The sequence below is a fragment of the Protopterus annectens genome, chromosome 1.part2, assembly GCF_019279795.1.
Source record: "Protopterus annectens isolate FY-2018-M chromosome 1.part2, PAN1.0, whole genome shotgun sequence".
NCBI classification, from domain to species: domain Eukaryota; kingdom Metazoa; phylum Chordata; order Ceratodontiformes; family Protopteridae; genus Protopterus; species Protopterus annectens.
In genome coordinates this window covers 242344315-242357784 of record NC_056727.1, presented here as the reverse complement: position 1 = coordinate 242357784, position 13470 = coordinate 242344315, and the positions used below count along the sequence as shown (strand labels likewise).

At 35.9% G+C, this 13470-nt stretch overlaps 1 protein-coding gene across 7 annotated transcripts in view; it reads right to left on the bottom strand.

Annotated features, from left to right (window-relative positions):
- Positions 1 to 4547: 4547 nt before the first annotated feature.
- Positions 4548 to 13470, bottom strand: part of MEIS1 (Meis homeobox 1) — a 575725-nt gene continuing 566802 nt past the window's right edge. For 4 of the 7 annotated variants that reach the window (XM_044055794.1, XM_044055816.1, XM_044055783.1 and 1 more), the window contains exons 11-12: positions 12390 to 12479; positions 4548 to 8622 (exon numbers count right to left, since the gene is read on the bottom strand). In XM_044055794.1, coding sequence (XP_043911729.1) covers positions 8339 to 8622; positions 12390 to 12479 — 374 coding nt within the window. In that variant the 3' untranslated portion in view covers positions 4548 to 8338. Of the gene's footprint in view, positions 8623 to 11998; positions 12095 to 12389; positions 12480 to 13470 lie in introns of all 7 variants that reach the window. The other 3 variants (XM_044055841.1, XM_044055825.1, XM_044055832.1) reach the window with 1 other exon arrangement.

The window sequence follows — 13470 nt, the reverse complement described above, 5'->3', positions numbered from 1 at the left end:
GCGTGACTGACATGCCATGCAGATTTGCCAGTGATAGCATCCATACATTGCTCATTGATTAACACCTGTGAGTTGTGACTGTTCTTGAGACTGTATGTTTTGCTAGAGTATGGGAGTAACATTTCTTGATGCATTATGTGGCAGAAGACGATGGAACAAAGACACATGTGGTGGGTTCATTCCAAAGTATGCTTGTTTATCCTCTCCTATCTTCTCTTCAAATGAATATAAAACAAGACTTTGCATCACTCAGACAAGTCTTCTGGCTAAAACATAATACTGGGGATCCTTGCCACAATCCTTTTCTTCCTCTACAGAATAAAAACATCCAGGTGTCTGATCACAATAAAATCATCAGAGCCCCTTAAACTATACTCTTCTGGTGAATTAAGTTGTGAAATGTAACCTAGCACCTTCGTAAACTGACTGCATCCACAGGAAATCTGCCATATTGGGAAAGTGGATTTTGGATGTTTACCTTGCAACATCTATTAAAACTACAGAAATGCCTTTTAAAAGTTGAATCAAAAGGTCAGAAAGAGAAGCATGCACTTATTTTTCACAGCAGAAGGTCATCATCTACCACAATCTTAAAGCAACTATTTAGTAATGTAGGAACCCTTAAACAGGTCAAGAAATCCTGTTCAAAATATCAAAACCCTATATCTAAACCTGCAGACTCCAGTAATAATAGTATTTTCCTTTTAAATACACAGGCCAACACGGAAGGACTGTGGCTGACCAAGTTCGCAGATGACTGCAAACTGGGCGCCATAATCGACTCTCCAGCCGACACAAGCATCCTCCAAAAGGGCCTCATAGAAACAGAAAACTGGTGCCAGAGCCATGGCCTCAAGTTAAACGCCAAAAAGTGTATAGTCACCCCCTTTGGCAAAAACAAAGTGCACACAAATTACCACATAGGTGGTAATCCATTAAGTACAGAAGAAGTAATTAGGGACCTGGGGACCCAAGTTGATAGCAATCTCTCATTTGACAACCACGTGGCCAAAGTGGTTAGAAAAACATTTTATATAGCCCACCTAATCATGAAGGGATTCACATCTAGATCAGGGGAGGTCATCGTGCCTCTTTACTCATCCCTCATCAGGCCCATAATTGAGTACAATGCCCCTTTTGGGATGTACCTAACCAGACACCTGCAGCAACTGGAAAGACCCCAAAAGTACCTCACCAAGATGATCAAAGGGCTCAAACAGATGCCATATGCTGCCCGGTTAAAGAAATTCCAGCTCTACTCAGTGGCATACCGCCTGTTCAGAGGTGATCTGTGCCTGACGTATAAAGCCATGTCCAACCCGGAATTAATGGACATGCTGCACCTCAGAAAATCCAAATCCTATCGAGCTACACGCTCGAGAGACTTCAACCTCAGCACTGAAATAAATAGGACATGCTGGAGGGACAGATTCATAACCCAGAGGCTACCTTCACTCTGGAATAAAATCCCAGTCCAGGTTAAGCAGAGTCCCTCATTGACTCTCTCCAAGAGGAATCTTGATGAGTGGATGGGCGATGGTAGGTTTACCCCGGGTATCACTTCTGTGTCACTGTTAGACAGAGGCACAGTATACTAACCTCGAAAAAGGGCATAGCAAAATTAATTTAAAATGGGTGGCGAAAGCCAAACACATTCTGACTAGGCTTATAAATGCCCTAGGGCAGATAGCCTAGTATGAACCTATGAACCTATAAGTATTGCAACACAGTTATATAACTCACGGGACTAGACAAAATTATAACTCTAAATAACAAATAACAAAATTGGCCCTTGGGAAAACTACTTCAAATTTTGCATTACACACTAACCTAGGGAGAAAACAATGTGATACACATTTATTGATTATCGTAAAACATAGGTTTAGCCAAAGAATGTTGCATGTTATCAGTGTAGCTGTTTCTGCTGAATTAAAAAAGAGAAGTGTGAAGTAAAGAGTGACTAGGTAATCACACAGTGTAGAAAGTTAAATGTTTGTGCATTTATACTTCTGTAAGCCTAGCTGTGATTGCTGTGTAGGGCCATTTTGTAGTTTAAGTGCTGTTTTCATGTATGGTTTGTTAACCACAAGAGTTGCATTTCTTTTCAAACTACTTTTAAACTAGTTTATTTGCCCTGTGTCTGTTTAGTAAAGTAACAAGTCCACAGTATCTGCTTGCTGCATGTTGACAATCTCAGATCAATATTCATGCGGACGAGTAAAACATCACAATGTTTATTCATGCATTTAGTAAAACATCACCTAGTTCTGTGCATTGGGTGGGGTTTGGGTGGTGCTTGCTACTCCACATCTGGTAGGTTACAACAGTAAAACAAAGCTAGAAAATTAATCTACTGCTAATGGAAGGACAAGCACTAAACAGCAGTGATAAATACAGATAAAAATTCAGGTAAGGAAGAGCAAAATAAACACATTTCCATCACTGGTAGTTTTTCAGTGAATATAAATAAAATATATATCTTGTGAAATTGATTAAGAATTTAAAATTTTATATCCTTTTATTACACAACTATATTTTGCTTGTTTTTAGTTTGTCCATACAAAATTATATTAATTATGGAAAAGATAAGACTGTTTCCTTCTAGAAGGGAGAGTAAAACAGGTTGAAAATGGCAGCTTTAAAAGTCACAACATAAAAGGTGCAGAACCTTGTAAACTAAGAAAAGAAATAAAACTGTAGCTGAGTTCATCATTTAACAAGGAGAAAGAAAAGTGATTTGTTTTATGTCATTAACAAATGTGTAAATATCAAGATATCATGGTTCTACACAAATACTACTTGCCACTTGGGAAGATCTACCTTGTTTAAGAAAACTGTTGCTGTTTTATTATCAAAAGAACAAGAATACACATACATATTTATCTTTTATTCTTTGATGCAATTTGGAAAAAAAAATCCCCATTTAAAATAATGGGACACTAAAACTGCATGACTATAGAATGGTTTAATATTTTTTAACCAATCAAATCAGATCTTGTTCTTTGCCTCAAAGGCATTATGCTATACAAATTTTATCACAAATGTTCTGTTCCATCTAGTCACATTTATTTGGAAAATAGATTAATAAGAACTTCTAAGGTATTCACTGTCTAGGTTTCAAAATATGCACATATGAAAAGAAAAAAAATATCAAAAAACTCCCAGAAGACACCCCTTACCAAATAGTATGTAACTCTGTTGAACAGTGTAAAAGTTACTAAAGTGCAATATTTGAAGAGCATTATTACACAGCCTCCTAAATGAGAATAGGGATATAATACCCCAGTAACATTTAAGTTTTATATATATATATATATATATATATATATATATATATATATATATATATATATATATATATAAATGTAGCTAAGTAAGGAAGGGAAGTCTTTTCATACATATGTGTGTGTGCGTGTGTGTGTGTGTGTGTGTGTGTGTGTGTGTGTATGTGGAGGGGTATCTCTATCTATCTATCTATCTATCTATCTATCTATCTATCTATCTATCTATCCATCCATCTATCTATCTAGCTATCTATCTATCCTCACACACTCACCCACACAAACATACTCACAAACATACAAAAACAAACACATCTATGATATCTTTGTACCCATATTTAGTGGAAGATCATCCCTGACAAAAACTTCCTATGCAAACGTTACTATTTTTACTTTTAGCATATCATTGAAGAGGAATGTTGCCACTGACACTCAGTTTATGACACATCCTGCATCTGTAGATTATATTGTACAAGATGAGAATGCATTGGCAGTTTTATGAAATAACTGCAATCATGTACTGTACTCTATAAAGCATATATATGTATATATATATATATATATATATATATATATATATATATATATATATATATATATTGATATATATATATATATATATATATATATATATATATATATATATATATATATTTATTTATATATATGTAAAGAGAAAGAGAGATGCAGATCAACAGATATATTTGACCACGTTTAAATTTCTGCACAATGATAAATTGACTATTGCCACTGCATTTTCTTTTGTAGCATTTATATTTTTCTTTCTGTGTTTGACACATGCTGCAGTATTTTAAGCTATTCTTCTGAGATATCTGGAAGAATGTTGGAAAATTCATAAAGGTGTTATTAGCAATATATACTAGATCACATCCAGATTAAGTGATACCTAAAACCCATCTCATACTGCCATTTAGGCATTTGGTCTATAGCAGAGTAATTAACCCTAACCACAACTACTCTGTTTATATCACACACTGCTATCAGTCTCTTTATATGTACTCTAGACTTTTTCTCTCTTGTACGCTGCCACATACAGGTTTCTTTGCCTCTTGTCAGCCACATTTTCTTCATCCTCTCTGATGGTGTAACCTTGTTACCAAGCCTTTGTTTCTGTTTCTTTTACTTGCTTTGCTCTTATACTGACTTGTTCTGTCTTATATGACATCTAACTTCATCTGATTCTTGAAAATGTACTTCCTGCTATATAAAACAACTGAGCATGAGCTTTACTACTGTTTTTTTTTCCTGCTACACCAGGTAGTCCATTGTAGCAGGTTGCTATCCATTGTAGCAGGTTGCTAATTGGTGTATGTTGGCTTAACTCTCATACTTTGATATGGACATCAGCCAATTGCTCTACCCTACTTGTTGTTACTTTTAGATAGCATTGTCCTCCACATATAAGCATGTAATATGGAACTCAGTTTCCCACATATCAGCAATTCATAATCTGCCATGCTTACGTGCACTCTGAAACTGTAGTGTGCCTACTGGCTCTCTACTGAACTTCTAACATCCACGACTGCTAGTCTGGAAATCATAGAAAATCTTCCTGCACACCCCTATTGGGAGGGGGCTTCACACCCACACCCCTAATGCTTATATATACTAATTATATGTACCTAAGATTGCAGTTCCTCAGAGGAAAGGAAATACTCCAAGACAGTGATTATGGACTTAGTGGATATAACTCCCCCAATTTGGAACATTCATGCACACTGTTTTTTTAGACTTGCACGTATGAGTCTTGGAATTTAAAAGTGAAACTGTTTCTATCAGGCATTTTGTGTCCATGTGGTCTGACAACCTGCTTCGGCTATTTAACATGCTTTCCAGTTAAGGTATAAAAAACTCACAAACTCAGACCATGCCTATATCTTGGCTTCAGTCTTTTCTGTAACATCACTGCAGAACTTATCACCATCTTTATACTTCAGTATAATACCTGGGAGCTGAACAAGTCTCTGTTGTAATGTATATTGCTTCGGTGAATATGTGAGTTGTGTCACTGCTTCTATGAATGTGCAAATTGTTTGACCTGGCTTTCGATTGAAGCAGTTCCTTAAATGGTAGTGTTCAACAAAATATTTATTCTTACAGTGGCATAGACAGCTTCGCTTAGCTCTTGTAGGGCAAATCCTCTCTGCATAAGAACATTTTCATCATCTTAGTCATTGAAAATTTCCCCATTATGGAGTTAATTGCAACTGAGACAGTGTCAACACTTCTGAGGAACAATCTGTACTTCAGTAGCATTTCCTCAAAAAGTTTGAAGATGAAACATCCTCACAAGTAATCATTCTATTGTTGTCATTGTAGCCTTTGCCAACATGTCTCTGACATTTGAACAGTATCCAAGCATTAAACCAGAAGGTATTCAATGGCCTAAAAAGTTGTTCCAGAAACCTACAAAACAGCAAATGCTATGAATCTGCAGAATATAGGTGTTAGAAAAGGCAATAAAGATTTCAAACTTTTATATGTATAACAAAAATATCAGACCACTACCTAGGCACTAAAATGTTGCAGTAATATAATAAAACTGAAAGCAAACTTTAAAAAGTAACAGAAGCAAAACGTAACTTCTCACTTGCACTGGCCACTTGGGCTTGCAACCTACTAAGTTCAATCTTTTCTGATTTTGCCGATGATGTCATGCTTAGGAACCATAAACATAAAAAATGTATTTGCCAGGTCACCACTCATTTCTTACTGATAATTATATGAATATTTAAATAAAAATGTTTGGATTAATTTTGTTCTTTTCATTGCTGAGATTACATTTTCCTGGAAAATGGTTAACTACAAAGGTACCAATGATATACACCAATGACTTAGAGGAAAGTCGGGTGTTACAAAGCAAATTTTTGAAGAATTCACATATAAGTTGTTTTTAGCAGAAGTGCTATTTCTTACATTAGACAGTAAAGCCTATAGTTGATCCTTACAGAAAAGTGTCTGGTGTGTGTATGTGTGCATGCGTGTGTCTTTGCGTGTGCGTCCACGTGTGTTTGTGTCTATACGTGCATATGCATGTGGATGTGTGGGTGTGTATACATGTGTGTGTGTGCATTTGAGTGCGTGTGCATGTGCATGTGTACATCTCCGTCTGTCTCTGTCAGAAAGATATACTAATTTTCATGGATTTTAGTCCCTTTTTATTAACTTTACTTAAATATCAGCTTTTTTTGTTGCTATGACCTACACATTGTCTGCATTATCCAACAGAAAAAGCAAGCTCAGTGTAATACTATAATCGTGTTTTCTTTACTTGTAGGAAAGCTGCAAATATACCTTTCATTTTAACTTACAGTGGTTGACCTAATAAAGAGGGACTAAGCTACTTCTCCCACAAGTTATACAAAAAAGGGAGAAACCTTTCACAAAAAAAATGTTTTTTTTTTTTTTAATGGAGGTATTTTCTGATATATGTGGTCTAATTTGAACAGCTACACAAATGTATTTCTGGACCATTGCATTCAACATGATAAAAATAGTTTTGTTTTATTAAGGTTTAGATTTCACTGCTGCACACAGTTGAACCTCTACAACTGGGCTCTGTAGTTATTATACAATCCAGACTGTTTTGAGCAGAAACTAAGACTCGGTGTGTGAATATTATTAAGAATCACTTGCTTCTTGGTTTTATGATAGAAAAATGCTATCAACAAGCATCTGTTAACCACAACAAAGCATAATTAGCTTATCCCATTTAGTAAAATATGTATGCATGCCACCTCATACCAAACTGCTATTTATACAAAAAATTGCAATAATACAGTTCATTATTTCCAGTCCTTCGCACAAAAATTTATTTACAATGTATACATAAATGTTCCAAGATGGGACCATGGAAAATGCACACGACTAATAATTTGCTCAAAATGGTCAGTATATTAAAAATAAATCATTTCTGTTTATGTTCTGGCCTGATTAAACAGAAAGAAAATGATGTTTAAAGTGACTACTGTTGTGTTTTATGTGTTTATGTATTTTGTTGTGTGTATATGTATTTGTGAGCGCGTGAGTGTTCGTATGTGTCAGTATGTGTGTGTGTGTGTGTGTGTGTGTATATGTATGTGGGTGTTTGTATGCTTGTGTGTGTGTGTGTGTGTGTGTGTGTGTGTGTGTGTGTGTGTGTGTGTGTGTGTATGTGTGTGCGCACGCACGGGCAAGTGTGTGCATATTTGCTTGGGCAGCAACCGATGCTTTGAGGAGACAATTACTGTAGGCTTTAATAATCTGCCTTTGCTGTCCATACGTCTTCCTACTGGTCTCCTTATGACGCAGCCTGCAACAACTGAATAATCACTGTTGATGACTTCAGTTTTCCCATCCTTCCAAATTCACATCTGTTCAGGCCATTTCAAATATGGTAAGCAAACGAATCAGACATGCAAATTCAAGCCTCAGGCTACTTTACAGAAAGGCAAATGAAGACAGAAGGAAAGAAGAGAGAGGAAAGAAACAAAGAAAAATGGAAGGAAGAACGGAAGGAAGGCAAGACGAAGGAAAGAGAAGCATGGCTGAAATTCTTGGATGGGAAAAAGCAGTTTGCCTTTTGTATACTGATAGTAATATTTTAAAAATCCTGCAAATAAATCAATTCTATCACTTGCAGGGTATATATAAGGCGTTTTTAGGCAAAAAGAGGCTTCTGGAGGAAGTGAAGGGTTATGAAAACAACACACATAGTGTGGAAAATTTTCACATAGTCTTTTTTAAAAATCTATAAGAAACAATGTAATATGGATAACAGTATAATAACATTTACAGTATTTCACTCTGTTCATTTCAAGTCCTGTGTAATTACAGCATCTCCCCAGAAGTTCATTTAGTTCATGGTTTTCCTCCATTTAGGGTCCCTTTGAAGAAACAGGGCTTCTCCTTGGTCCAAAAGAGATGCCAAGAATGGAGTTCCTTATCAACTGCCAAAGGACAATATCTGACAGTTGCCAGTGTTGTAGATCTTACACACACAAATGCATAATATGCACACATATATGTTTATATATATGCATATATTTTCCTTTTAGCTACTGGGCATGGATGTCCATCACTTGTCCACCCATTGTTGGATCTCCTGGGTTAAGCATTGTGGGGCTAGATGCTGGTATTGGCATTCCAGGGTGGGGTGGTCCTCCATGCATCATCATTGCTGGGTGATGAGGGTGTCCAGAAATGTAGGAATGCAGGGGAGGTCCATGACGTAGCTGAGCTGGATGTGAGGGCATTTGGTGAGGATTATAACTTGGCTGTCCCATAGTCATGCCCATTGGACCACCCTGAGAAACATAGTCACCTGGTATACCATGCAGTCCTGCAAAAAAAAAAAAAAAAAAAAAAAAAAAAAAAAAAAAAAAAAAAGTAAGATATTAGGTTTTATGAATTAAATCTGTGTAACTAATACAAGATGCTACTAGTATTACTGTACAGATTAACACATTAGTATTTTGTGATAGGTATTATTATGCAAGACACTCAAAATCAATCAGGCTGAACCACATTTTTCAGAGACTACAAGAAATGTATGTGCTATGAAAATCTATAATAATTTTGGTTACTTTGTAAGCAATATACCCAGCATTTCACTATGGAATGACCCAGATGATTCATTACTATGGATCAGTACACAGAAAGTAACTATTACATCTACCAACAGTCATATCTGATGCTGTGAGTTATCACAAGTTGGCTATGACACTGGACGGTTATGTGATGGTGGACTAAGCCTATGTTTTCTGACAGTCTTTGCTGGGAGATGCCCCACACCTCTGAATATGGACCTACTGTGGACACACCAGTAAGTCCAGTAGATGCCTCACTCCCAACCAGTACTCTTCAGTTGAGACTGGCTTTGTAAGATAGGCAAAAAGCAACCAAAAATGAAGGTAGTGGTAGGGGTGGAGTATCCAGTTGGCATCTTTAATATGAGAATCCATAATTGTAGATAAAGGGGCAATGCAGGGTGGAAAAACATACTGAAAAAAGACTTTGGATCATAAATTTAGATATACATATCTGCAGCAAAAGCCCTGCATAACTGGATCTGGAAATTACAATGCAATTATACCACTAGCTATCTCAAACTAAAGCATTTGCCTTTCTAATATAGTTGCATTTAACTCACTTTGTAATATCCCTACTGTCATCACCTTACAAGTAACACTTGAAACTGTCTTCCATACTCTAACTCTCTTACAATGTTTAGAATTTCTTCTGACTTTTAATCCCATCTTTATAATTCTTTAGAAAGTAACTCATTAGCCTGCCATTCATACCATGTTACAAACATCCCAGTCATGTAAAATGGTAAAACGGTCTGTGAAGAACTAATTTACTTACCAGATTAAAAAAAAAATTAAGTTTAACTCTATGGTATATTGTGTTGATTGAATATGAATTCTACCTTGTTTATTAGTCTTGGTACTTTACTTGGTCAGTATTAAATGATGCAGATTTTTTCATCTCTAGACAGTTGCTTGTAGTGCATTGTCTTTCATATCTCTTAATCTACCTCCAAAAAAGTCATCTCCAGGATGCCCACTGAGGCTAGCTAAACTAGCAAATAGGAAAGTAAGCTACACTCCATGAAGAGATACTTCTGTCCTGGAATTTCAGAACATAAAAAAAAATGACTCTTATTTTCAAAAAATCTATTTTCACTATGTGGTAAAAATACTCAGCAAATGGTAATCCTGTCCATACTTCTTTACTCCCTTTTTTAATTTCTCCAAACCTTTTGGGTTTCTAATACCATGATGGGAATGGACCCCATTCCTAACTCAAAGTACAATTAAATTTCATTAAATTAGTATTGTTTCACTCTTTGCTGTAAGAACCATGTGCTGTAACTATAATCTAAAGCCATTTTAATTAAAAGATCTGAACACTTAACATTAATGATAACTTTGCAGGAAAGCTGACTGCGTTCTGTATTAAGTCTGGAGGCTGAATTTATTAATATTTTTTTCAGATACAGAAAGACAAGCTGGTTTATAAGGCTTCCTTTCTAACCAACACCTTCAAGTCTGATTTTTATGCATTTGAAAGGATACTTTCTGTTAATGGCTACTTTCATCTCTGTACTCATTAGCATCTGACAAAAAAAAAATCAGTTTGGAAATCGGTAAACTCGAGTGATTCTGAAAAAAAAAACTAAAACAATAAATGTTCTGCTTTTGTATTACTGTGCCTTCTGCATGAATTGCTTTAGCTGATGGAAACTGACAGGTGCATTGTTTCAGAGGGCTATAAGCTCCATAATCATCATGAGTGGAAGCCATAATGCTCTTAGTAAGTAGGTTCGATTGGCTTTGGTTCTGAGCATTTCTGCATGTTGACTACCATGAACACCTTGGATTTAGGTTTCTAAGCTCCTGCAGTGAATGACTGCTTAATCTAGCCTAAAGGAACATTTCTGCATTAACTGAAACAGCATATAAAATTGACTTAACAGTAGCTCCCCAATAAAAAAAGATAATTTTTGTAACAACCTATTAATTTAATTGATAATTAATCATATAAAACATTATTCAAATTGAATTGACCTAGAAACTAAGAAACAATATTTAAATTAGCCAGGCTGGGCATTTCATCATAGAATAATAAGCTTCTTACATTCTTAAGTACCATGGAATGTTTTCACATCTAATTGTGAAGCTGATTTTTAGTCAAACCGTGAGACCAGAAAATTAACTAAACAAGGCCTTCAAAACATATATAGTGGATTCCAATTATGCAGGATAATTTGGAATCAAATGTATATCATACCTTTTTGCAATCTTTTTTAAGCAAATAAGAAATATTGCAAATAAAGTTCAAAGAATGCTTAGAAAGGGTTACTAAGATGGCTATTTTACACTGATGAGTTTATGAACCACCTAAAAATATTGCTGTCCTATTAGGCTTGCTTCACTAGAGTCACCATTAATGACTGTATTAATGGTTTCTTTTTCTGTATACCGTACAAGTCAGGCCCATTAGTCACAGTGCGAGTGACGGCATACTTAATTTAGATGTAGTCAATTAGCCTTAGCTGAGCTCTAAACCCTGCTGTGCATTTCTCTGTCTTACATTTATATTTTTTTTCTTACCACATACAATCACATTCTACAGGACAGACACTAGTATGTACAATATATGGAACACTTCAACTCCCTCTCACCCTTATCGCATTCCAGAACATGTACTTATATTATAACGCATACATTTTGTTTATTTCACCTGAAATTGTTTTACTTGCCTTCTTTGGTGTCTTGCAGGTTAGTACAGAAATGTAACTCATGCATCAACTATGGTTAAGACAGATTTATGACACTTTGGGGACATGCTCTTTCCTCTCCTTGCACTGCTGCAGACTGCTCACATTTTGCAAATCAGTCTGTTGCCATGACAACGCACTCTCCCACCTCCTGCCTGCTTCTTGCTTTATCATGTGGTCAGTACTGTATAATAGTTAAAACACAGCACAGATGCAAGGCATATACAATCTTCTATGTTACAAGGCTCAGCAGTTCTAAACATGTAGAAGAAAAGACAGAGACAAAAAAATGAACGGAAGAAATTTTAATGGAAAAGAGTGAATTCGCATGATGCTATGGGCAAGGAGAGCAAAAAAAAAAAAACAGGGGAAATATGCATGAAGAAAATCTGTCTTGAAGAAAGTATAAAACAGAGACCCCGTGTGTACTTACTTCCCCCTTTCTTTGCGATTGGTTAACTAGATGAAGGTTACATGTAGTGCCATTGACCCTCCATGCCCATATTCATGCCCATTCCACTCATAGGTCCTAGAAGGGAGAGAAAAAATCCAAGAAGATGCCAGAGAATGAGCAAAGTCAAACAGATAGTGCCAAATGACCCTTTAAATGCAGCTACAGAGAGTCAAGCGAAATCTTGTCTTCCATTATTAAGAGAAAAAAAATCAAAAGTTATTCTTTCACTGTGATTTAAGAATGCAGAAGGCAGACAAGGCCAAGAAGGCAGCTGAACACTAAGTAAACAGATACAATGACTTTACTAGCACATGTGAAACCATGGCCCATGCAAATGTATGTATTATTAGCTGCACATAAAATGTCTTACCTGGTGGTCTGATTCCCATGTGCTGTGGGCTGTCCATCACAAACCCACCCATTGGCTGTCCATCTGGATTATAGGGTGTCCCTTGACTTACTACAGGAATGCAAATAATACACAAAGAGTTATATATTTTTACTTTAGTACTGCAGTTAAAATTGAACTTTACAAGTGTTTGTATTCTATATCTTAAATAAAAACAATATCTTAAAAAAGTGCCTCTTTAATTTGCCAGAAATCATCTTTAACCAGTGTTTGATGGTATTGCTAAACATAATATATTAGTTCAGATATATTTAATTTTATAAAAATATTGCTTAGCCATGTCAGTCTAACATAAGACTGGTTAATCTACCCTCCATTTTTTTAAATTTGGCTACATTTTCTTCTTCACTCCTCTATGCTTCCTTGCATACAAATAAACAAGATGCCCTACAGTATTTGTCTGTAGCAGTTCCTCAGACAATTTTAGTTATGTACTAATTTTTCTTCAAAACAATTCTTCATCATAACTTTCTTTTAACATACCTACCAAAATCAATATGTCCACCACCTATAGCACTCTTCTTTATTTACAGCAGAAACAAAACAGCTTGTTTACTCCATAATGCACTCTACATTTGCGCCATGTGTCTTTTAATCATATTATCCTCTAGGGCTTATTTGCTGAAGAAAATGTGTACCATTCTTTGAGTTAAGGTGTAAGGCAAGAACTACTTTCACTGGTCCAATTTTTATCTAGTCTTCTTTATCCTCCTCTATTCTGGGTCAATGACACCAAGTGGTATCTCACAAGCAACAATAAAGGAGAAATACTTTTTAAGGCTTGTGCTATGTAAGGTTTTTGTTTCCAATTCTAGGATTGCACTGCCCCATCCATTATACTGTCAGTATCAGAAATGTCAATCCTGGGGTCACTTCTATGGTTATTGTGCATTACTGCTACTTTGTGCTTGTAAATCCCTCCTAAGATTTTTAAAAGTTGAAAACTCACAGATGGCCATTCCTGTGATTTTACTGACAGTGCTGTGACAATGTGAGGTATAGCCAACTATGCCAGAAGAAGTAGAGCAGTGGATGTGTAACA